General features: G+C 37.5%; 1 protein-coding gene across 2 annotated transcripts in view; it reads left to right on the top strand.

Annotated features, from left to right (window-relative positions):
- Positions 1 to 18,342: 18,342 nt before the first annotated feature.
- hbs1l (HBS1-like translational GTPase) overlaps positions 18,343 to 26,309 on the top strand; it is a 44,430-nt gene continuing 36,463 nt past the window's right edge. Inside the window, exons 1-5 of one of the 2 annotated variants that reach the window (XM_015347974.2) lie at positions 18,343 to 18,852; positions 19,378 to 19,443; positions 20,797 to 20,931; positions 21,070 to 21,264; positions 22,276 to 25,532. In XM_015347974.2, the coding sequence (XP_015203460.1) occupies positions 18,810 to 18,852; positions 19,378 to 19,443; positions 20,797 to 20,931; positions 21,070 to 21,264; positions 22,276 to 23,642 (1,806 nt within the window). In that variant the 5' untranslated portion in view covers positions 18,343 to 18,809 and the 3' untranslated portion in view covers positions 23,643 to 25,532. Of the gene's footprint in view, positions 18,853 to 19,377; positions 19,444 to 20,796; positions 20,932 to 21,069; positions 21,265 to 22,275; positions 25,533 to 26,309 lie in introns of those variants that run through there. The other variant, XM_015347967.2, reaches the window with a different exon arrangement.

The raw sequence follows: 26,309 nt of genomic DNA, 5'->3' as shown, positions 1-26,309 counted from the left end.
CTGAAAAGAGAACAAAGGAAACAGAACATTCCGGCTGTGGAGCCTTCTTGTGTTTCCTTTCTTCTCTTTTCAGCATGGAATAAAAGTTCAAATTATACATATGATTAATAACCTTGAGCTTTTGACCTTTTGAGATGCAAGTCATAGACCATTATCATGCTTTACCTCAGAAGTTTATCATCTTAGCATGAGATACTAGTGCAGTATTGACATAGAATCTGGAAGAGAATTACAGTAGGTGCATCCAATTGCAAATATATGATTTCTGTTTTATCATATGTAGGACAATGAGCCGTTGCTCAAGATGCTGCGCTATAGTGATTGCAAGTACGAGAGTTCTACAAATGTCTTTTGCACATTATTACAAAATGAATACTAAACTTGCAACAGAGTTGTAACAATAGTCAAGCATGTTGGGTTTTGCAAGTGGAGTTCACATTCATGCATATTTTTTAATTCAATTTTCATTTCCTTTTGAGAAATGAAATTACTTCTATTCAAATGAGTAATGATCAGTGCATTTTTGTGCCAAAGCACTAATTATTTCTTGACAAATGATAAGGATGTGTCAACCAATAAGTTATGTTTTTCATCACTGCTATAAAGGATGTTGTTGTGTGATTCAGTAATACATAGTTTTCCAATAAATTAGAAAAAAAAATCTATTTCAAATTACTATATTAGTGTGCAGTACTGTTGGTAAATGCTTTGCAATTATGTTCAGTCCCAATCAAACTTAGTTAATTACTGAAATAGATACATTTAATACAATCAGATAAGGAAATCCAGCATCCACAAAAACAAAAAATAAAACAAAACAACAACAAAACACCTTTTACCTCTATGGGATTACACTAGCTCAGGCTAGTGAGTATGAACTAACTCAAAAGAGTTGCTTCTTGCCAGTATGAGAATTAATGTTTGAAGGGGGAATGGAAATAAATAGTAATGCAGAGGACTGATTGTGCAATGGACCGAGCCAGTCATAAACAACTATCTTGGTATCAACTCAGCTGATACATTCTCGTTTTTTGGTTTTGCATATGTGGAGTAGGCTGTGTATACTGTATTGTGACCTGTAGTTTATACTTTGTGGCAAAGCACCATGAATGACAAAATAAAAAGTCCTTGTACTTACAGTACATACTGGTAGTACTTTTCATCCTAAAGGATCTCAGTGCACTTTATATATAGGAGGAGACCCACATTAGGAGGCACTGAGCACAGCACCTCAGGTGAAGAAGTGAACTAGTTCACCAACTGAATTAAGGGGATCACTTTAGGAAGGCCAGATTATACAAGCCTGGAGGGTAATTTAGCTGGGACACTGAGGTTAATACTCTTACGTGTGACACGGGCACAAACAGTACCATGGCATCCCTAATGATCAAGTGAATCATGGCCTGAATTTTACAGTTTAATTTGGAGGACAGCACCTCCAGACCCACAGGGGTCTCTGGCCATGGTACCAGGGCATTGGAATAATTATCCAAGGGTGTTCAGACCCCAAAAGTCAGGATCGTGAAGGATTGCACAAGCACTCACAAGCAACCGTAATAAAAATATCAGATCCACGTTGTGTTCTGACTACACAGTGGTGCTTAGGTGCTAAACTCCTGTACTTTGAGTGCAGAAAATACAATGCTGCATAAACATTTCATCAATGTCCAAGGGGCATGTTCTCTTGGTGGAGAGCAGCAATGTCATGTACACAGTTTAGTTGTGTGTCTCATAATCTTACGTCTTCATAATTTGTTATTTAAAATGTTATTTTGCTAACACATGCTTAGAGGACTTGGCAACAGAAAGTTAACATTGAGAAGTGCCAAATTATCCACACAGAATGTGGAATCATACACTATGCACACAACGTTGGTGATTCTAAGTTGCAGGAAGATACTGTACACAAGAACAGGATCTGTGTGTTTATGCAGATTGTTCCATGCCAATATGAACATGTGGGGAACCAATAAAAAGCAAACAGAATGCTTGGGTACATACAGTACAGTAGCACAACCTGTGGAATTTAAATCAAGGGAAGGTATGATGAAGTTTTAAAACACAGTCATAAGACTTCATTTACAATTGTGTGTTCAGTTTTGGTCACCAAACAACAAAACAGATATTAAAGCCTCAGAAAGGATCCTGGGCTTGGAAGACTGGTATATACAGATTGAAGGAGCTAAAGTCTAATTCAAAGTATATACATATGGTGTATAAACAAGGTGATGAACAAAAAAAATCAAATACAGGAATAATGGATGATATACAAAAAATCTAATTAGCCAGTATTTAAAAAATGCAGTAAAATAAAGATGACCATGGTTGTCAGAATAACAAAAATAAATAAATTAAATGTAAGGCATGTAGTACTCAGAATTTGGCGTGCACCTTTAACTATTGGACATTGCAGAAACATTACGTTAAGATCATACTGTGGCTATAACAATGTCATAAAAAACTTTGTGAAAATGCAAAATCTGAGGTTTACTTATAGTTATGTTTAAACATTGTGGTGAAACACACCTTCAGCATTATACAACACTGTCAGAGTACTGTAAATTAAATAAATTGTTGTAAAAGGATATACTAATACACAGAGACATTACTCATCAGTTCTGTACAAACATTGTAACAGCTTTGCACTTCAGTTCTCACAGCAGAAAGCTTAGGGGATGACTGAACAACTAGAATTACAGCCGCTGACATAGACCTACAGTAGCAGGGGAGTTACTCGTGAACCAGATGGATACAACAATACTTTGTCTAAGACAGGCAGGACTTTAGAGTCCTCATTGCTCCTTTGTCTTATCTGATTTCTTTCCAACTGAGTACTTGGTTAATGAATTCAAACTTCAAGTTTTGATTAAAAACATTAACTTTAAAAAACGTGTTTACATCTTTTTCAATTCAACAAAATAGAGCCTCATAGGAAGCCACTGTACAAGGCATGTGCAACTTGAATTAATGTTAAGTGACTCTTCTGTTCCTGATAACCGTAACATACTGTAAGGAGAACACTGAAGAATTTGGTGAACTTGCTGCTTATATAATTAAGCCTCTTAGAAGAGATGCACAGCCTAGCTCACACCTTGACCAGCTCAAGTCAGTTTTGGGAATGGTAGAAGGTTAGGGAGGGATTGTTTTTGAGATTTTAAAATGGAAATCAAAGTCTCGGGTGAAAAGCCATCTTGATCATTTGCAGAAGTTGCAGGTTTTTCTCACTAATAGTGTTGAAGGAGAGGGAATCCTGTTAGCATTGTAACAGCAGAGGCAGCTGGAGCCATACAAAAGTACCTGCGCTTCAGTTGAGCAGAGGAAAGGCAATCCACCCTTATTTTTTGAACTGATGAAATACTCAGTGCAAAGGAGGATAATGGTGTAGCTAAACAGGACAGAATTAAGAAGCTTCTGGGAAATTCTTAGAGTGTGTTATATGCTCACATTGTGTATAGCATGGCTTCACAGTGCAAAATTGGATTTGTCTTCCACAAACAATAACTTAAATGAAACTGAAAAGCAAGCCAAAGATGGAGCTCACTGACAGAAAACAGATTGCTTCCCTTTCAAAGAAAGAAACAAAGCCAGAATTGCAAGTTCCACAATCAGTCCACAGGGAGGACTTGTCAGTGGTCTGAGAGCTGTTGTAATTACTTTGTGTGTGCCTACTGTAGGTCCAGGGTCTGCTTCAAGTGTGGCGAGTTTGGACACATTTCTCTTCAGTGAAATGATAACGCAAAACCTACAGCTGTCAGTCAGTAAAATCAGGATCTAGGGGAAAACATAATCTACCACAGATCGAAGATTTTAGCATGAAATCCCTTCAAACATGCCTTTGAACATGTACTGTACTGTAGCAGCTTCTGTTGCAGGACATACAGCCTCTGGGGTAGTAGATGTCTAACTGTCCCCTGAATTCTGGAGACTTTCAAGGCTACATTTCTGAACATTGAAACCAAACTGATAAAAACAACAAATCAGGATGAATTACTACCTACTTTCATGGCCTCACTGCACTGCCTCAGTTTCTATTGAAGGGGTAGTATGTGCTTCCTTAATAATGTATGGACCAAAGTAATAGCGGTATTTGAGAATTTTTACCCGGATCATTTGATGTATGTTCCTGTTCAACTGTTAAACGACCTGTTAGAAGATTAAGATGATACTCTTAGTCACCTGACCAGTGTCTGGAAGGCATTGGGTAAGGAGATAGTTTAAAAAGCAGGGGCTTTATGTGTTGGTGTTTATCTGCTGTCTTGGGGAGAGAAGGTTAATTCTCTGCATTTGTCATTTTCCAGAGGGAGAAAGATTGACCAAGAGATTGTGGAACTTTGGACCATGTTTGAAATCTTGGAAATTTTCTTTTGAAGACTCTCAAGAAGAGACTGAAGCTCATTTGTGAAGTGTCTCAGGGAAAGGCTGAAATACTGTCAATTGTTTTGAAGCTGGTAAGCAGCTGAGCTGCCATTGTGTTAGTTAGGAACTTGAAGAAGTCAGTCAGGAGCTCAGACAGGAGCTAGGCTTTTGTTTTGATGTTTTGGTGTATTTTTGGTTTCCCTTACTATAAATAAAAATGTTGTATGAGCCTTACGGAGGGGCCTGTGTGCCTTTTGTCTTGGACCTACCTATTTTAAAAATCCTGTTACAAACTGGTTAATGGGCAGTCACAAACAGGCAAAAGCTGCCTGATGGTAAAGTGGTCAAATGCCTAATGTCTTCAACCACAAAGGCTTGAGAAGAGAGCTACTGTATGTTTTTTTGATTGGAACAAAAAAAAAAGGTGAGAAGTACATCTTATCACCTCTGTGGAAAACTTGAGAGATATTTTGAGGCTTTAAATGCAATATGATTTAATTAGCAATACATGATTTGTATTGTGTTAAAAAGTTGGGTAGCTGATCAAATACATCTTAAATATGTCTTGCTGTTTACTTAAATTGTATCATAACTACTTTATTTGAACTATATAAGCTTAGTGAGGTGAACTGCCTAAGAAGTCTTCTTCAGTTCTTAGCATTGTTTATATTACTCCCTAAAGGTTAAGAAAAAAAGTGAACAAAATATCTGAATCTGTCACAAAAAAGCATTTTTATTATATTATTTTAAAAATTGCCTTAAGTCTGTGGTATATTCCAGTTTTTAATGAATTATGTTCAGTATGTATAAGAGCACTGTGCACATTCCTAAGTATAATAAGTATTACTGTTCATCTTTTAAATTTTTTAAATAAATGCATTTCATTTTAATTTTGTTACTCTGTCTCAAATGGTCTTTAAAGAGATCCTGCTCCTAAATTTAGGCATTAACCCTGGGTTCCCAAAGGATCCAAAAGTGCTTTACATATAGGAAGGGACCCAAATCATCCACCACTGTATTGCTGCACCTGGTTTTTGCTCGGCAGCTGTTATTGCTAACTTTCGGTTTACTTGCTTCTGCACTCACTCCTAAGTTTCAGATAAATATCCTACTTTTAGAGTACTGTTTCCAGCAACTTCAACATACAGATTTTTATACAGCTTCTCCTCAACTCGTTTTCCCTTATTTTTGACTAAACTGTTCTTAATAGGTGATCAATATATGATGAATGGACACAGGTGCGAAAGTGTCTAATACTCCTACAATGAGTTCTGGTTAGTTAGATGTCAGACAACACACCTGACTTAGGGTGGTCCTGAAACTCAGAAATTGCTTTCAGATACCAATTGCAGATCCCATTCAACCTCTGAAAGCAAATCTTTAAATGTGCCTCAAATAAAAAACTGAAATCAATTAGCCTGTGGTTAAGACCTCATCTGGAGCACAGACAGGAAGACACAGTGGTCCCCTAGGACCTGCATTGGCAGCCACTGACCTCTGCTATACCTCAAGCCGTGTGACACTGTAAATCATAAAACAAGTCTCTGTAATCTGACGTACTCTGAACAGAAACTAATCCTGAATGTGGTCTGTTCCCTGTTGTGTGTTGTGTGTATATATAGATTTATTTGTCTGTCAAAAACAAAACTGGCTTCATATTTCAGAAAAGTACATGGCATTTTTCATAATCAATGTATATATAAATATATTTCAGATTGTTCTAAGTTTAGTATTGTTACTATTTTATGCAGTTTCTTTCCAGCTGTTTCCAGGTTTTGCTCAAACAGGTTGTATAAATTACTAAATGAGAAGAGTGCACTGTAACTTCTCCTCTAACTTGAATATGTAGGTTACATTGAAAGCATTGAATTTATAGCAGAACAACAGCTACTTAGCAAGAGAGACCATACAACCTAAATTCTGCAGCATCTATAACCACATTATATTTGGGAATTTCCTTTGGACATTTTTGTATTTAGTTGCATATAAATCATTGGTAAGAATAGAGAAAATATTTCCCGTAGAATATATCAGTTAGTTGTTGAATTAGTCATTTGGGAAAATATTAATACAGACAATGCAAAGGTAAGGAAGAAAAAGCAGTTCTGTATTTTTTTTTATTTCATTATAAAATGCAAGGTCAGGGATTTTTTTCTTAAAATCCTGAAACTGCATGGCCCTAGTACAATGTGAGGTTATCTGCAGTTTTATAGAAGACAGGTGGCCTTTATGTTGAAAAACAACATATGATGTTTTAAGGCTGTGGCATGAACTTGTGATCTTCTGAACTGTACAGATTGTACAAAATCTTACGTGTTTAATGTGTTTGACCTTGAGTGGTTAACACGTCTTATCATGGTACAAACCAATACAGGAAATTGAAAACACTGTGGGTGCACACGGCTTAGTGGTCGAGGTCATGGCACTTAACCTTTGTAACCTGTGGAGGTGAATCTTAGTGCACCATTATTTGTTTACCTTAATGATATGAAGTTCTTCAGCTGTTTTCACTTCAACAGTAGGTACTGGGTGTACTGTATAGTTTACTTGTTTTTAATTTTGAAGTAGGAGACACCCATTCCACAATAAACCCTGACTAGTTAATTGGGGGGGATTGTCACATTATCATAGGGGTTATTCCTGTTTCTGAATTCAATTTGATATGCTTGTCAGTCATTTCTAAGACTCTAATTATCCTTGATTCCTATAAAATGACATAGTGTTGAAAATACTAATGTAGAATCACTATGTTTGCTGTTTTCTGTTATATCTGAAGAAAAGTATTAATATCTCTAGATGTGTAACTACATTTCTTTGCTACAACAGGTTTACTTTTAAGGTGCTATTTTTCCAATGCAATTATTAAGAATTAACACATATTATTCAATTACAGTACCTTGAAATGGAACAATGTATTATGGTATAAGAAAGACACTGTCTAATTTAGTATACTGCTGTTTCAGGTTGTTTCAGATTTTTAGAGGGCTCAAAGATGTTTAGGCCCAAAGTTTAAGAGTAATTCCTTAGCATCTACCTTAACACCAGAGTGAAATGAGAGAAAATATTAACTAATTTGTGTCACAGAATACTTTGTCAAGACTCTTGCAACCACTCATGCAGGGGCAGTCCCTTTTCATAGGCCTTGTTGGGGACGTGCAAAAAGATGATGTGAGGTGCACTTTGTGCCTGGAGCAGGATCACACTCATTGTGATTCTGTAAAGATCATGAACGACACAACATCCTGAGTTCCAAAGTTTAATTGTCTTATTGGTCCTGACCAGCATGTGCAGTGACTACATTGCCCTTACCCAAGGCCTGGTCAACAACATTAGTCAATCACATGCAACCAGTGGCTGAACCCCAGAGCCACAGGCCAGCTGTTGGTTTCTCAGAAAACCCAGGATCCAAGAGGGCACATCCCCCATGCTCCTCAAGCCTATGTCCTTCTGTAAATTGTAGAGCAACACATACTTTCAGGACAGAACTGTGCTTGTGTAAAGGTTGCAATTCCAGATCTGCTGGTTGGAGGTTCTTCCAAGTTAAGGGGTTAACACTTTCCTGGTGGCATTGTAGATCTTGTGATCTGCTACCTGCAGATAATCTGAGCAAGGTGGCCAACTGAATGCCGGGTTCACTTGTGCTTTTTTAGGGACACCAACTTGGGCAAACATTCACAAGTTCACAACCAAGAGAATAAACCAGTTTCCAGTCTTAGTTTTGGGAAAATGACCCAGTACATTAATCCCCACATACAGCATTTGAGGCCTGTGACTGGCAAATGGTCAGTAGTGGGTTTTTCAGTGCTCACAGGACCACCAGCTGCCAGAAGCTCTCCTATGTCCCTGGTGCCCCCCAGAGATGATACAGCATGTCACTCAGCCACTGTGAATCTCAGTGTACAGCTGTGACCATCCTGGCTATTATCCTTCTTCCAACACAGGGGCACCCAGAATTGGGCCTGCAATCAGATAGCCCCAACCCAACACAAAACCCAGTGCAGCGGTATCCACATTCCTCATCTCATTGGGCTGAGCGGTGGCACTGTACCTGTGCTAAGGATCTGTACCTGTGGCTGGAAGGTTGCTGGTTCAAATCCCACGGCCGGCAGAGGAATCCTACCCCATTGGGCCCCTGAGCAAGGCTCTTAACCCCAACTGCTCCAGGGGCGCTGTGCAATGGTTGACCCTGCGCTCTCACCCCAAGCTTCTCTCCCTGTCTGTGTGTCTCATGGAGAGCAAGCTGGGTTACGCAAAAACACAAATTCCTAATGCAATAAATTGTATATGGCTATTAAAGTGATCTGATGTAATGTACATGGAACCAGCCACAAAGATAGCACTCCACCTGATGTGTACGAGCCTTATAAAACCTAAGGAGTGGATATGAGTCCTTCTACTATGCCTTGTTCAAATCCCTGTAATCCATGCAGAACCCAAATGCTTTGCCCTTCATTGAGGGCTGTCAAAAGCTAGGTTGACGATGCTAGTTGCTCTCATTTACTGTAGTTCTGCCCCAGCATATTGCAGTTTTACTAATTGGGGTACAAATATGGGTTATGGAGCCCATATCTATGCAATTCGCATTTTTACTGTAGGTGCAAACACAACCTAGAATTCTGGAAGTTACTCTTTCATTGTAATTGTTTGCAATTATGTTTCTTTTCAAAGTCCTTTACACAAATGAGAGGACCTGCATCACTCGTGACAGAAATGCAGCATCAATATGGGTGATGTGGCAGCCATTATAGCCAGCAGCCCAAATACCCGACAGTTCTGGGGGAAATTTATGTGGGCCAGATTTTATAACCCAAAAGTGGAGTTTAGCCAGGACACCGGGTTTAACACCCCTACTCTATTGAAAAGTAGTATGGGCTCTTTAAAGACTGTACTTGAGTTTAATGTTAACCCAAAGATGACAACTCCTATATCACAATTTCCCTGGTCATCACACAGTGGCATTGATCTCAAAATGCTGGTGCAGAGAGAAGTCTACTGGTGCCTACTTGCAGCCTGTCTGATCATCTCTAAGTACTCAAATTATTCTCTGTTATTGCTGTAACAGTTGGTGCTGCTGATGGTGGATCTGTAACTGCTGTGTGAAATCTGCCTGCTGGCATAGATGATGTCCTGATTTTCCTCTACAGGAAACATGTGACCTGAAAATCACTCAGAAGATGGCTTGTGTACTGGCTGCAGCTTGTTGTCTCCTACCTCTTCTTTGCAGACTACATGCAGCATTAGGTGCAAGTTGTCTAAGTGGGATTAGCTGGGCCAGGATTTGAATCCAGGGAATGTGTCACCACTCTGCTATTTTGGTCAATTGGGGGCTTATGTCCTTTGGCCTCTCTTCCAGTGGAAGCCTGGATGTGGCCATCTAGGGTGGTCAGTTGTATGTCCCTCATGATACATGGAATGAGCAAACCGACTAGAGTTGCTCTGTACTTGTCTCCAAAATGGGGGCAACTATAGATGTCAAGTGCCACATCATCCTGCTCCAGACATCAATGTGACAAAACAGTTTCCTACAAACCTTATTCTAATTGTTGAAGCACAAAGGCTAACAGTGTGTTGTTCAGACTCATACTCTCCAAACCAGCCTGCAAGGGGTGCAAAACTATTTATAGACCTGCCTGGGGGTGGGGTAAAAGATGAGATGAAGAAAGCTCCACAGCCAAAACATTGTGTCTCTTTTCTTTTCCTTTCAGCATGGAATGAAACTACCTGTTCCTTTGTAACCTACACATGCTGATGCAGCTACCTACTTGAACTTCTACTGCCACAAAGTTACTTCATTTTTTTCCAGAAGCACCCTTCATCTTGTACAGATCATGAACAGTTCCCCCAGACCCAAAGTCTGCAGCCTACTGCAAGCATTAGGGTTATTGAAATGTACATAGAATTTGTATAGATAACTTAAAAATAAAAACAAAGACTTAAGTGGGAGATATCCATTAAAAATGAAGAAATCCTTTAATGTGCTGGTCTGATTTTCTGGAGATTACGTCTCAAGAGCATTATATCCCTGTGTAAAATGTATTTCATGTTTGTTTTCTGTGTTTATATTTGGTGGAGCACTTGTTCTTCATACAACAAACCACAATATTTCAGTTCTAATTTTGGTCTCACTGATATGGTACTGAAGGCAAATTGAAAAGGGCTACATAGAAATCTACAGTAGTACAATACAGTTTGGCATTTTATGCTCATAAAAGGTTTGTTAATGAAACATAATCTTTTCATATTGAATTGCTGATCTATTCATTTTAATTTTTGTAATTGCTGCTTTGAGGAGAATATGTACTGTTCTTTACTTGTCTCAATTCACCAGCTGTCTTTTCCTCAGGAAATCTAGGTGGATGACTGATTAAAGTGATAAAACAGAGGTGTATCTTTAAGAAAGGCTTTCTTGTGAAGCTTGTATTCAGAATTACTCAAGTAGTATTTCCTTCTGAACTGCCTCTGAGAATATTTTATTTCCTTCAGGTACTGTATATCTGTCATGCATGCAAATCAAACTGACAAATGATTGCAAAGTGGAAAGATGGCTTGTATTTCTTTGACTCCCAGGTGTGTGCCTCACAGTGTTTTAAATAACCTTCACTCTTGTTGTGTAACTCGTTTATTTATTGTTTTTTTTTTAACTGTGCTTCTGTAACTAATGGCAACGGAAAAACTGATGTCACTCTATACTTAAGCCTTCATGTTTTAAATAAATGCGCCATGGCTTCTGACCTTTACTGTCAGGGGTTAAACTGTATGTAAGCAGCAAATAAGGTTACTAAGCCTTGTCTGAGGTTTTTTTAATTTTATTTTTCAAAAGAGTTGTTTTAAACTCTAAAGATTTTCCATATACCATTGCCCTTTAACTAGGCTCAACAAGTGAGTTGTGTTGAGCACGTAGAGTATTCAGAAACACCAGGCTGAATAACACCCACCAGAAGGGTAGTAGGAAAACAGGTGATAAGCAAAACAGCTTTATAATAGAAGGATGCATTTGTTGATTTACCCAGGAAATGGGGTATGCAAAAATGATATACTTTACACAGTTTATATATAAAGATAAATGCACCAAAACCGGCAAACCTTTTTTAGAAAGTTTTTAAAAACATGCACCAGTCCAGGAAGCACAGCACAATCAGGTACATCAGGGCAACCATCAAAATCGAAACTTTTGTTTTTTCTTATCTAAAGATTCACTTTAAATACAATGCAGACTCCATTTAAAATAAGATCTGCTGTACTGTAGTTACCTGAACTCCCCATCACTCAAGAGAAAATGTTTTAGAACCTTCCAATAGGTTTAAACCACTTTTTGTGGTTCCTAAGTTCAATGAAGTTTTGAAACAATTTTCAGTTTAAATTATTAATTAGTCTTTTAATCTGAAAAATATTTTGCAACCAGTTGGGTTAAAGTCATTCGTATGTGGTCTTTAGAAGGCACTGGCTTTAACAGGTGGATTCCATCCAGGATTTCAGTTTAATTTACAGCTTATTTGTTTTCCTAAACTAAACAAATTAAGCAGTGTTCCCCCATGCTGAACAATTAATTCTATGAAAATGGCCCATAGCCCATAGGACTGCACCTCCCCCTCTGCCCCAAACACACACACACTCCTGGTACTATCTTTGGGTTAAATTGTACAAAGGATAAAATACATAAACAAGATGTTTGGCTATATTTATTTTTTCTTCCAGTTGTTACCATTAACATAGCCCTATGATACAAAGTTTTGTAAAGTAACATTGTCCCTAGATTAGGATACTCAAAGGGATGCATATATTTTCAAAGCACATTGAGTGCTCCTATTTTGAAAACTTATATTGAGGCAGAGATATTTAGAAATGATCTTTTCCTGATCCTATTCACTACTACATATTTATTTGGCTGACGTTTGTATTGCAATGTTAAAACATACACATACTTAAGGTACTTGTCTAACCTTGCTCAAGAGTACCACAGCAATTCACCACCTGCATTTTAAACCCACAACCTTACAGCTGCAAGTCCAGAGTCCTAACTGCTACTCAACACTGTTACCTTAATGCTGTTAATATAAAAATATTTATAATTTATAATTTAATAGTTTATAATTTTCCACATTTTTTGAAAAGCTGATGTACTGTTGAGGCCATATGCAGTATGTGCAGGACTCGTTTGGACCTTGGGGGAAGTAATAAATGCATTCAGGTAATGAGGCAGTTACATCAATTACAGGAAGCTGACTATAGCTTGACTGGAAGGAAGACCAGGATAGATACTACACTACTCAAGAAAGAGGGTTCCACACCCTTACCTAAACAGACCTAGAAAACCAGTTGAACTGTGGCCCTTTAAAGACAAAAGCCCTAGAGGGACATGGTACATGAACTCTTAATTGAGCTATAAAGCGAAACTGAGATCGTAAGGCAGTGATCCTCACTCCTGGTCCCGAAGAGCCATAGACCTGCAGGAACCACAACTCAACAATGTTTAAAGACCTGAAAACAGTAATGATCAAGACCAATTATTCAGTCAATGATTCAATGATGATTAAATTAAAGTAGAATGGAAACTAGAAATCCCCATGTTTGTCTGAGACATAGGAGTGATGACAATTGTGTCAGGTACTGTATTGATTGCACTTCTTATGGTCTGTAGCCAACAACCTATTAATATAGTAAGTGTACACCTAGCAGGCTCAAAAGGTCCCTTATACGCATGTTAGTGTAATGGAGTTCTTCTGTTGTAAAGACATAATCCCCCAGAAACATAGACAGTATAGAATTCTCCCTCAGTTGAGGACAAGGCCTCTTAGTCTAGAAGAGTTTGTTGCTGTTTAGGGACTGGCACTATGTAGCCCTGAGCCTGCGAGCAGCCACGATCAAATCCCTGAGGGGCCAGAGACGAGATCACATCGGTGCCATGACTGCCTTTTTGTGGAGGGTTTTACTCCTAGCCTTTGAAGGTGTTGAATGTAAATGAAATCATCAAATAGTCAAAAAACTAAATGTTGTATCAATCAGTGTTCTAAAGCAGGTGGTAATTATTTCCACAGCATAAAATGGAAACACCTTGCAGGGCAGTCAAAATGAGTTTTTATTTTTAATTCACCTGTAACTGGATATATTCAGTTATATTCAAAACACTAATGCATTCAAAATCTCTGTAGATATTTGTAAGTACTGAAGGAGTTTGACTAGAAGAACCACAATCCTGCAAACGCCTTTGAGAAGATCAACATTTTCTTTATTTTGCCTATTGAATATGGAGGTATTCTTGACTGTCCGTTAGACTGCACACATCTTTCTTACGCAACTGCATATTAAGTGCTGAGAAAGCGTGGGTGGCTGAAACCTCGCAGGGACCTGTGACATGGCTGACAAAATGTATAACATTTCCAGGAACCTTGCCTTTTGCATCAATCAAAACCACTGCTAACAACAGTGGAGATTAGCCATGGGATACTCATCCCACTTCCAAGTAGATGCTGGTGAATTTGTTTTGTTTTTATTGAGCCAACCGTTTGACCATAGTTAGTGACTCAGTCTTAAGTCTAAATGCCACTGGTATGGCATACTGTACCTTACACACCTTAAATACTGAAGACTTACATAAACATAGAACCCAGAAGAGACTTGATAAAAGTTGGCAAGGTATTGTTTTCTGTACCTAGTGCACCGACATTTTTTGTAGGTTAATTCATTAAACTAGTTCAGGTGGGCAGCTGCATCAGCATGCGTAGTCTACCAAGGAACAAGTAATACGTTTATTCCATGCTGAAAAGAGAAGAGAGAAAACACATGGTTTCGGCTGTGAAGCCTTCGTCAGGTGCTCACACCTCTTCTCTTTTCAGCATGGAATAAACCTATTACTAATTCATTAAACTATTTAACATTTCTCATCAATGGGGTTGATTGATGTGATCTACAGTGAACGTTAGAGGTTTGTCGTGTGTGTCACCACTGTTGCAAGCAATAAAATAATGTGCGATGCCTGCTTTGCACCAGACTGCAGTTGCTATCTTGTGAGATTCTGGCTCATTCCTCTTGCAGAACCTAGCAAGCATTTGCCTAGTCACTGGTCACTGGGCCCAAGATCCAGATCATCACATGAATATTTAGTGGAGGTCAAGTCTGGCAGGTAAGGCATCCATAAAATTGCTGTCACATTTTCTTCTTGTCTGAAAGCCATTGGTACACAAGAAGCATGAGGACATGTGTTGTTCTGCTGGAATGTTGTCATGTTACAATGTCACATGGAAGGCCAGCGAGACAGGGGTCTCAGGACTGGTTCAATGTAGTGCCATGCACTCCGGTTGCCATCAGTCACTGCAGGTAGAATTCTGTAGGGATATTGTTTAGCTGTACCATCCTGCCAATTTAAAAATTGGTGGCCCTGAATGCCCCAAAACCAATTTTAAAGCATTAACAAATTTGACGAAGCATAACACAGTCACTTTATCAAAATGACACCAAAACATTCAGTCAAAATCCAAAATCTGCATACTTCAATTTTTTTATACATAATGATCATACATAGAATTATTATTTTCTTTTTTTCCCTTGCAACAAGAAGTAAAAGAAAAAGAAGAATAAGAATATAACAAAACTTTGTTAAAGTGGTGCCGAGATTCATCCTTCATAAGAAATGGAAGTAAATGCTCTATCAACAGTTCACAAAGTCTTAACTGTTATGAAGCCAATGACAGGCCTACATTATAGAAAAGCTTTATGATATGGAACTATTGTGATGTACTGTACTGTATATATTTGAGAAACTCTTGTTTGAGGATTGTACTAATTAATTTTAGCACAGTGTGGGTATTTCAGATTTTTCATTTTTTCTGCAATTTGCCAAGTAAACTATTCACCTTTTCAGGAAAATGAGTGGAGTTAGGAAATACCACATACTACCTTAAAAAAATAAATGCTTTAAAATAGTAGTATACCGCATACTACTGTATGGCTGTGTACAGAAGTATAAGAAAATAGTATGTATATATCTGTTATGAGCATCAACAATTTACTAAAAGCCTCCATTAGTCTGTTCTACTATTATAGTAGCTTTGTTATTAATACAGCTTAGTTTGAGAAGAAACTAGAGTTTCTCATTTTGAAATCTGAAATTCATATTGATTAGAATCTCCAAAAATGTGCTTGCTGTCCGTTTGAATTCTTGTAGTAGCACTTACCACTAATATCTCAAATATAAAAGTAATTGTCAAGTTTATCGTATTGTGAAAGCCATTAAGTGCAATGAACAACAACTGAAAATCTTTTATAACATCCTTAAGAAGAATCTTCCTATAATCTTCTTTTAGACAAAAAAATAAATACTTCTGAATATACATATGTGGGATTTTATTTGAAATGTATATTTTATGTGACAGAAATTCTAAAATTCTGGATTGAGATTAGGGTACAAACATTATGATTTTAAGCCTATTTCTATATCACACAGATTTAATAAGAAAATCCTTCCCTAGTTCAAATTTCCCTTCTAGTTTCGATGAAGAAATAATAATGTTTTATCTGTTTAAGAAGGCAACAAAGCAGAGCTTGGTTTCTGATTTTTCTTTCAATGACATTGAACAAAGGAAGAAAGTGAAAAAGGTACATCTGTAAATTTGCTTGCAGCATGCAGCACACCTGTCCACAAAAAGGTGTCTCATCTCCTGTGGATGCTGCTTATAAAAATGTTTATTTGAAAACAGTCAGGTCATTGCTCCACTGACATCGACATGCCCAGCTGTTATGTGAATGGACACTTAGACCTTAGCCTTTCTCAGTGCAAGCAAAAAGAACTATTTTCTCAAAACAATGTCTATATAAGCTGTGTCACATAATGTTGATGTTGCTGGCTCTTCAGCTTCACCAGTTCAGAGAGGGACTGTTCAAAATGTTTAGAAGAAACCAAAGAAGTAAGCATAGGCAAACTATTTAACACCTTTAAGTAATACTCATTTCTGCCTTACTGTATAGATTGAAACTGTAGGTTATTTTAGGAGGAAATGTAATTTTTCACTCATGACAATTTCTTTCCTCCTGCAACTTTTGTGTCTGTAAAACCTACTGTACTTTATGGTATATCAATCTAAGCTGACTGTCCAGCTGGTGCCAACTGTAGTTTAAAACATCGGGTAGGCTGTGCAAGTCATCAAAACCTACCGGTATTGTTTTCCAAAGCTTTGGTAAGTAGAAAATGAGGTCTGTCATTTGTATCAGGGGTGCACTGTAACTAAAACATTTTACTCAATTTGGACTTAGATTAAACCATAATAAACATATTTTGGCAGTTACCTGAAAGGAAGGTCTCCTGCTACATGTTGACTGTTCACTGAAATTAAATAATTTAACTACTGTATGTCATGCAATTTATCAGATGTCTGGAATGTGTGCTAAAATTTTTGTCATGCCATGTTCTTCATATTGACGATCTTCTGTGCTACAAGGGTGTAAAGCTTTGAATGAACAATATTTTAGTTTCACTTTGAGAACCATCCATTACCTGAAAGCTGCTTATCCCGATGAGAGGACAGGAGACTGGAGACTGGAGTCTATCCCAGAAGCTGTTTCACAAGACAACAAAGCAGAGCTTTGAGGGAGGGATCCAGGTAGGATCCAGGTAGGACCAAGAGCACATGAGTTGCCTTCCGCTGGACGGGACCTGAGTCCATTGCAGAATCATGGAGAAAGCGGAAATTTAGCACAGCCAATAATACCTAGGCAGCACTTCTTTAGAAGTTGGGAGCAAACCAGAGCACCTGGAGAGAACTCATTTCAAAATCTGGAGACACAGTCACACCTTAGGCCAGACTAGGGCTATGAGACATCAATGTTACCTGCCATGACAATGTACAAAATATCTCTTTAAAATAACGGGTATGTAATCAGTATAATGGTTTTGAGCCGCTTAAATTATAACTAATGGAATGGAATACTAATGGTAGCTTACTTTACCAGTGTTAACCCATCATACATACTGGGCTCATTTCACACCGAAATGATTTTTACTGGCCTAAGCCAAAGATGGATATTATACCAGTTTACTTACTGTAAGTAATTCAAGTAAAACCAGAACGTGAGAGAAGAGGCTATCACAGAGAAAGAACTGCATTATCAAACTCCTTACAGGGTCTGTGACCCTGGTCCCTGACAGCCACAGTCTCTTTTGGTTTTAACTCACAGCAGAGTTCTTACTGACTTATTTGGATTGAGCCTTCTCTTAACCACTAGAAGTTGTTATTGTTCCAGATCTCCCCTTGTCAGCTACTTCAATTCACTTCTAAACCTTTTGAGACTACGGATGACTAGGACCTGCATCCTGAATGGTTCTCACTTCCATGTTTCCCAAGTTATGTTTGGTCTGTTAGTACTGTATGTAAAACAGCTTAGTCTCCGGTGTTTTGAAGTGCTTTTTAATATTTTTCATTACACCTTTGAAACAATAAAAATTACAGTCTAACTTTCCAAAGATTGTCGAAGAGAACCAAACTGGATTTAGCTGTTTGAAAGAAATTTAGCTGTGCTGAATATAGTCACAAACTCTGGATTGTGTGTTTATGCTCCCTTTCAAACAAAGGGTTAAGAAGAGCTGAGTCAGACAATACAAAACACACTCAACCTGTGCCCGAGTAACCTGCAGGAAACCCCAAATATGCGTCTCTTCTACATTTTCAAAAGGATGTTTTTCCCTACGACAAGTGATTGATCAGCTTGTGCAGCTTGCTGTTGTCATAACCTTGTAAAAATGTTAACAGCAGGTGAAACAGTTATTAACCTTCATGAACTGTTCAGGCCATAACAACGCGTTTAGCACATTTTAAAAGGGCAGATTGTACCTGCATCGTTGTCCTCTTTTGTTATGACTTAAAAGTCTCAGCCACAGATTGTTTGGTTTCATAAATTACACAACATGACACCCCCTTGCCTCCTCCCCCACTAACATATGTCATGAGAAAGTAAAAGTAAGAACAAAATAGAAAGAGCCCTATTGCATCTTTGGAAAATTAACAAGTTTCTTAAAATGCTAACATGCTTGTCTTTTCCAGTTTAAGTATTTTCTTTTTCTTTTTGGAGTACAGTGGATCAATAGTTTGGAATATTTCAGTTTATGATCGCAGCAGTATTGAATTCAGAATTCCACTTTCATTGTGTTACAGACCCAAATATTTACTAAAGATTGACTGTAACATGTCAATTTAGGTGAGCAGGTGTAGGACTATTGCTTGAAATAACTAACTTAATTTCACTTCGGCGCGTCTCAATGGTTAACTCGGCACAGGCAGAAAAACGGAGCTGGAGCAGAGAGCTGCAGTGCGCTTGCTTGGAGAATGCGCAGTGAGACGTCGGTGGAAACAAACATGGCGGCTGGAAAATGAAACGAAGCAGCTACGGTTACATTGCTGATTTATCACCAACAGTGCGGTTTTATCTTTAACCACCTATAAAGGGGCGAAGGGAAAGAATCCAAAATGTCTCGACACAGAAATGTCCGGGGCTATAACTACGACGAAGGTAGACGCTCTTCCAAGTTGACTGTAAGATTGTGATATTCCCTTGTCAGGAAAATGGAAGTGCTGTCGTGTCCCTTCCACAGGCTGGGCACAGGCCAACGCTTTAGTCAGAAAGTTTTATAACATACGAGCTAGCGGATACATAAAAATAGCTGTAGTTATTCTATAAAAGCGCTTTTGTGTACGAATTTGCGAATGGAATGAAACTGAATCTTTCCTTTAAAAAGCAAAACAAGATGTACTTCATGTGGTTTTACATTTCCCCCATTCATCCTGGCCTCCTCCTCGTTTCAAATTAGCAGTACTGATAGTTTAGGACACCCCTGTACGTTAGTCATTATTGAACATTATAGAACTTCTGTAGCTTTATGTAAATAGTTTTGGTGTTTAGGTGCTTTTAGTAGTTAACACAATTTGTGTCATAAGACTTAACTGTTCATTGCAAATACCTACCAGTGTGCAACGACAGATAATACATAGTGTACCATGCTTAGATATTTTCACAGCTACAGTTTTGTATACACAGATTTTGAAGATGATGATCTATATGGGCAGTCCGTGGACGATGACTACTGCATTTCCCCTGCTACAGGTTTGTGGGATGCGTTTCTTATGTGTCTGAACTTGAATTCTAAAGTTTTCTGAATCAAGATTTTGCCGATTTGATTAGATGGTTTTCTAGTGGTCTAAGCACTGTATTTGTTGAACATGGACCTCATTGAAGATGTGGACGTTTATGCAACTTGGTTATTTTCAATTTGAAAGCTAATCAAAGGATTCGATATAAAACCTAAATTAAGTGGATGAAAAATCTGCATATTTTGTTTTGTAATGTTTTGAACATTGGCTTTTATCTTGTGTAGTATGAACTACACATGATGGATGCGCATGGATAAGTGTGAAACTATTTCTGATTAGTATAGTTTTAACATAATCACACTGTTTGTGGTAAGACTTGGTGATGTTTCACACATTTAGGGTTTTTATTACTTTTCTTTTTTTAATTCTTTCTTGGCAGTAAATATGGATTGTTAAAAGTTGGATATTCTGCATTTTTATGATTCTACACATGATATTGTATTAAAACATGCAATTGTCTTCTTTGCATACTTATTTAACTTTAACAAGAAACTACAGTTTTGAATAAAGTCATATTTTGGTGTGGCAGGTTTATCAGTATTAAACTAAAGACAAATGAACAGAAGCATTCTGGGATGATGTGTCATCTGAGCTAGTAGATGAGTATGCAATGTCTATATCTTTTATTGGTCAAAGCCATTTGTAATATCTTGCATCTCTCTAGTTACTCAACCAATTTATTAAAATTCGTGTTTGCCTGGTAGGATTATCCATTCACAATGGAATAATGTGGCAGTGGGTTTGCAAGTGGTCTGGTATTTGACCTCTTTTGGCATCAGTTGTAGCTGAACACAATTAAAAAACAGTTTACTAAAACGTGTGACGTCTGTGTTAAAGCTATCTGTCCACAGTAAGTTTTTACTTTCAGATGCTTAGTGTTATTTGTAAATAAACGTTTTGGATCTTTCAGCCAGGTTTTAAATCATTTTTGGACAACTAGTGTGATTTGTCCAGAGTATCCTTGAGAGTAAATACATTCAACAAAGTAAATCAATTTAGTGAATTTTGGGAGAAATGAAGAGGCAATTTATGGAAAAGGGACAGATGATTTGCATGTGTAAGGATGCTAAGTAACCTATTGAATTGTGGCGACTCATGTATGTTGATGTTCACTGTCTTAATGTTTTGAATTTTTTTGTTGCCAGTATAGTTACAAAACGATCCCCTACCATGGAATGAGGCAGCTTGACTTCTTGTGTCACAGTTTTCTGCAGATGAAATGATGGCGCATGCGTAAGGCGGGAAATTCTGGATGATAGATTTTGTGCGTCTCCCCCCTTAATATCCCAGTGTGCTTGTTTTGCAGCTGCCCAGTTCATCTACTCCCGACATGAGAAGCAGGCAGCCTATGCAGAGCCCCTGGAGGAGGAGTATGGGGCCGAAGAGGAAATGCCTGTCTCTCCCAGTCCGAACCATCACAAACTTGACACTCTTTCTCAAGGTATAACACAAAGCTCAAGTGATTTTAACAGATGTGACATTAATTTGATGACGCTATCAGTTTGCAAGTCATATAACATTTTCTTGATGTTAATGAAAGGCGATCAGCACAGTTCCCTCACACACTTCTTGTTTCCAGGGCAGCTGTACTCCTGTCTAGATCAGATGCGAACAGTGCTTGGCGATTCCATCCCTGATCCTGTGTTGGTAGAAGCTGCACTCAGCTGCCAGTTTGACCCACAGAAGGCTCTGGACTTAGTGCTTTCTGGGGAAAGCAAGAACACACCAGCAAGAAATCAGCAAGACAATGTGTCTGCTGTGAAAACTGACAGAGGTATGTTTGTATTGTCTTAATTCGTTCTGTTGTTTATTCAGCAAGCAAAATACATTTCTTTGCGCGTGCGTCACACCTTAGATTTTCTCATGACTTCGAAACCCTCAGTCGTGCAGTTGGTGTGTGCAATTCTGAATAAGCGGACAGCAAAAAGTTTTTTCTACTATCTGAGGCTTTCACTAAATTGCATTTCAGAACACTGTTGCTTCAGTGTTTCCAACAAAGTCAGGAATAACTAAATATTTACACAGAGGTATTGTAGTTAAAACCCTGTTTAAATATTGATAGTAATTAGGAACTGTTTATTCACTGAATAATATTCCCTCATTATTACCTGTAATGACTTGAGAATTAATTTGAGAACATGAGAAGTTCATTTTCTCAAATGGTTTAAAATAGATATGTTGTACACGTCAGTGGTAGTCAAAGACTATAGAAGAGTTGCTTGTTGCTTTTAGAGTTTTAATTTAACAGGACTTCCTAAATACAGTACCATCTTAGCAGAAGCATTTTAGTGTAGTAAATTGTATTTTAGTTGCACAAAAGTTAAATATTCAAAATACCACTTAGGCTAATTCATTTGTAATATACTTTTTCAAGAATAAACATAACCTCCTCCCTCCATTTTACTATAATTTGATACGACATAACACAATAATATAATCAGAGTGTTCCCTGCTTCTGCTGATGAACATACACTTACAACTTAGCTTTTATTATATGATTAAATCCATTGTTATAGTTCTTATTTTATGCTGAATGTTTTTGTAGTCACCCTTCACAAACAGTATACATACTGTGCAGAATTACCATGCATCAGATCTGCACTTTTTATTTGAAAAATACTTTTTAAGTGTGAATCAGATGTTGTCAGACATGTTTTTAATAAAATGCCCTTTTTTGTTTTTTTCCTTCTTGCATGTTTTGCTCAATCCTAAACGTGTTGCCTCATTGTCATCTTTGTGGACTCTCTCCATCCAATTTGGATGTTTTTGGCTATCGTAAGGTAAGGAGCCTTATTTTGTTCTTCAGATACTGGAATTTCTAAGAACAATAGACAGACAACAGCCAGTTTAAATCTAAGTAACCTATTAGTCCAGCCTCAGGTTGAGTCAAGCGACATACTTTTTAAAAACCTTACTGTGGAGTCTGGCCATGAGGAAGCTTTGAGTTCTTGCCAGGGTAACCTACTAAACCTGCCTTTGCAAAGGAAGAATTCTTTCACAGTAGATAACTTAGAGAAAATCAGTCTGTCGCAACTGATTGCAGAACATGAGAAGAAAAGTCAAGGATGTTCAGGTTTAAGTAATCTGACCTTAACAGACACTAGTGTAGCACCTAAAAGAAGCGAGTCTGGCTTGTTCAAGCTGTCGTCCTTGCAGAACATCCCATGTGGTTTTTCAGTCTCTACTGTAACTGAAGGCTCCCAGAGTACTGCTTCTTTAAGTGGTGTAAGTAGTCTGGCTGATTTAAACCCTTCACTTCCTAGGGGGTGTCCCCTCTCTACATCTTTGGGCAGTTTATCACTCTCGGCAATACAAGAGTCCAAGCCTGAGGCTTTCAGCAGCCTCAACTCTGTTCTGCAGAGCAGCCCGTTAGACATTTATAGTGGAAGTGGCAGCAGTACAGTGAAGCATGTGGGAAGCCCTTCCTTGGCAGACCTCATACAAGAGCATAAAAACAGCAGTCCGACTCTTTATAACTCCCTTCCTGATATCCAGAGCAAGCCAGAAGAAAGCAGTGTACCTTTGTCATGGGGAAATGTGTCACTGTCACATTTAGCTTCTGAACATGGTATCTCAATGGATTCTGCGTCAAAGGTGGCAACTTCGTCTTCACTTACGTCAGCTGAAATGACAAAATGCAAGGGAGAAAACGTCTCTCAATATAACTTGAGCCACAGCAGTGTTCTGAGTAAACAGAAATCACCATTACCATGTAACAGATCAAAAGTGCTTATATTACAGCCTATTTCTGCACAAGACATGAATATAGATTTGAGTGTGCTCATCCAGCAACCACCTGAATCCAGCTTGGCAGCTATTTCATCAACAAAATTAAAAGATGGGAAGCTAACATGCTTTGAGGACAAATATTTGTCGATTTCTTACAAGACTCAGCTTTGGCGAGGCTCCAAGTCTTCTGTGTTTGCCGAACCTTCAGTATTTGCTTTGACTTTGTCTGCTCAGTTCCCTTGTAAGAACTTAAGGAAAAAAACAGTCTGCACCCATAGAGCCTTCTTATACAGCAAACAGATGAAATCAGTGAAAAGGAAAGTCCAGGGACCTTTGTTTGATATAATTCCTTTTGATTTTCAAACACCTTCTCCAGATGACGTTGTAAAAGCTAATCAGAAGAAGGCTTTTATGCGAGATTAACTCAAATGTGGATACTTAGTTACATTTTGTATATGAAGTTAATGGATTGCCCTTTTAGTTGAAACATTCCATTTCAGGGAATGTTTAAAAATTTTTAAACAAATTATTGTTTTATTCCAATGATTTATCAACATTCTTATGTTTTTAAATCTAAAAATTATACAATATTTTTGTAATACTTGAAGTAATTCAGCTATGTTTTATGAGTTTATACTAGTTGCTTTCAGATTGTGCCTCAACGAACATTGAGAATTTAGACGAATCTCAGGACATTTCCTAGTTTCTTAAATTTGCATTTTTGATACTACAAATCAGTAAACATTAATTTGACAGGAGTGCAGTTTGTCACTTCTTAATTATAATTTGAAAGTGGCAGTCCCTTTCTTTTAACATATAAAACCATGTATTTCGTTCTGTAAGTTTAGTCTTCAAATACGGTTTATCTGAACTTTTAACTAAACCAACAAGGTTTAAAGTAGGATGCTGTTGCCTTTTTTGACAGTTATGGTAAATTATAGCAGCAAATATAGCTAAGATATTGAGAAGATACACTTTTTTTTTCCACTCTTCAGTATTATGTTTCATCACTCTGAATGTGGGATACAAAGTAGTTTGATAATGTAATGTGACATATGATTCACTTATAATAGTAAACCAATTGGAGCAGAACACTGCACGCTGTCTGAGGTAAATTCAGGGAATAAGCTGATGTTCCATTACTATTGTGCCATAGCCACAAGGACATATTGGTATTCATTTCTAAGTTAATGAGTGGTGCCGTATCTAGTAGCTGAGATTTTCCATTATATGTTTGGGATTGTATATCCATCAACACAACCCTTAATTGGATTCCAGAAACTAAAAAAGTGTGTTAAGGACAACATTAAGATCCCTTACTTTCCCAGCAGCTTGTAGTTTTAGTGGCACAATTTAGGGAAAGCAGAGGCTTTTGCATGAACGCATATTCAATATAAAATATTGCTCATTATAGTATTAAGATATTTCAGTGATCATTCATTATCAATGTGAAAAATCATTTGGAAAAGAATGACACAAGTTAAATATCAGTCACTGTTGGTTCTAAAACTTCACCTGGTTCTGAAACTGAAATCTAGTTCTACACTTTCAACTGCTTGCCTGGGAGGGTATAGCCTGCATTTGCCAGTCTTGGTTGTATGTGAACTGTCAAATTTACCTGTTTAAGTTGAAGTGACAACAATCTTTTGGATGGATAGGATGGTAGAAATTGCTTCTGTAGGATGAGGAAAGTTTTAACTAATACATTTTTTAAATGATACATGGTTCATACATTAGCAGAAACATTAAAAATGTCAATGTTCTAAAGAATTGTTGGCAAGTTAAAAAAGTGCATACCACATTTCGCAGAGCTTAAAAGAAAGAGGACACACGAGACAGGTGCATATTGGAAATAATGAACAGTTGACGCACAATTTTGGTTTACCACTATGAGCCGAGGCATTTAAGTTGTGAAGAGTTCAGGGACACCTGGAGTGTTTCCCATACATAAAAGCCCAAAGCAATGTATTACAGGATTCTAAATTTATTTTAATGAGGTTTGTAATGTAAATATTGTACCATTCTTTCATCACAACATAAAGAGGAAAAAAAATATTTTTGTATATAGCTCTTTTACATGTGTTAAAGTTATGTTCTTTTAAGAAAAAAAATTGATTAAACTATTTAGTCTTTTTTTTCCATTAAAAGTGTCTTTTCAAACGTTTCTAGAAATGTACATATATTTTAAGCACATAATTTTTTTTAAGGAATGTATGGGTTTTGAATTTTGGGGATTTTGAGGTGTGTGCTGTACATTTTTGTTTGATGTAACAAAGCCTGAGAGAAAACATTGAAATAAATTTTGAAGCCAGACTTGTTTACTTCCAATGTGTGAAGGTGTATTTTGCAGCTCTCATACCCATGTAATGGTGATAGAAATCTCACGTTGACCAGTTTTTTTATTCTTCACAGTTTGTGTTGTACGGTGCCATTATTTGACCTGTGTTATTTTACTGCTGGTTTCTAAATAGGCCACACTGATTTCAGGTTAAGTGAGGCAGTAGTGAAGTGTGATTCAGAAGCAGGAGCTATATCTTTCTTTTGCAGATAGGGTTTTGTTTTTATCATTGTCCAGACATGTTGCCGATTATCCAGTGATTTGTGTGCTTCTTTTTCTAATGCATGCATTGAAGGGCACGGTGTGTTATTATCTTGTGCTTCAGTTGTTTAAGATAATTGCTTAATTAATTCATTTTAAATCTGTAGTCCTTTCTGCTCTCCTAAGGTAGGCTGAACATGCACTTTGGACACATGAGTAATACTAAAAATGCAAATAGGCTGTCCAGCATGCGATAAGGAGAACTTTGAAATAACTTTTTGAGAAAAATCTTAGAACAAAAAGGTGCAAGTCTGACTTTAAATATAGACATGGTTGTGGATCAAAATGAACTATCTGAATTTAACACATTGTTACCTTACATTATGGTATTTACACTATGTAGCTTATGTTTAATTCTGTACTTACCTCGACAATTTTTAAAGATGCAAGAACTGAATTAAATGCATCTGAAATATCAAGTTGTGCAATTTTCATCATCTTCATCTTTGACCACCGTTTGGGTGTGCTCCAAATTCCTAGGCCATATTTTT

Source organism: Lepisosteus oculatus, chromosome 2, assembly GCF_040954835.1.
Source record: "Lepisosteus oculatus isolate fLepOcu1 chromosome 2, fLepOcu1.hap2, whole genome shotgun sequence".
Classification (NCBI taxonomy): Eukaryota; Metazoa; Chordata; class Actinopteri; order Semionotiformes; family Lepisosteidae; genus Lepisosteus; species Lepisosteus oculatus.
This window is presented reverse-complemented; position numbering and strand designations above follow the sequence as displayed.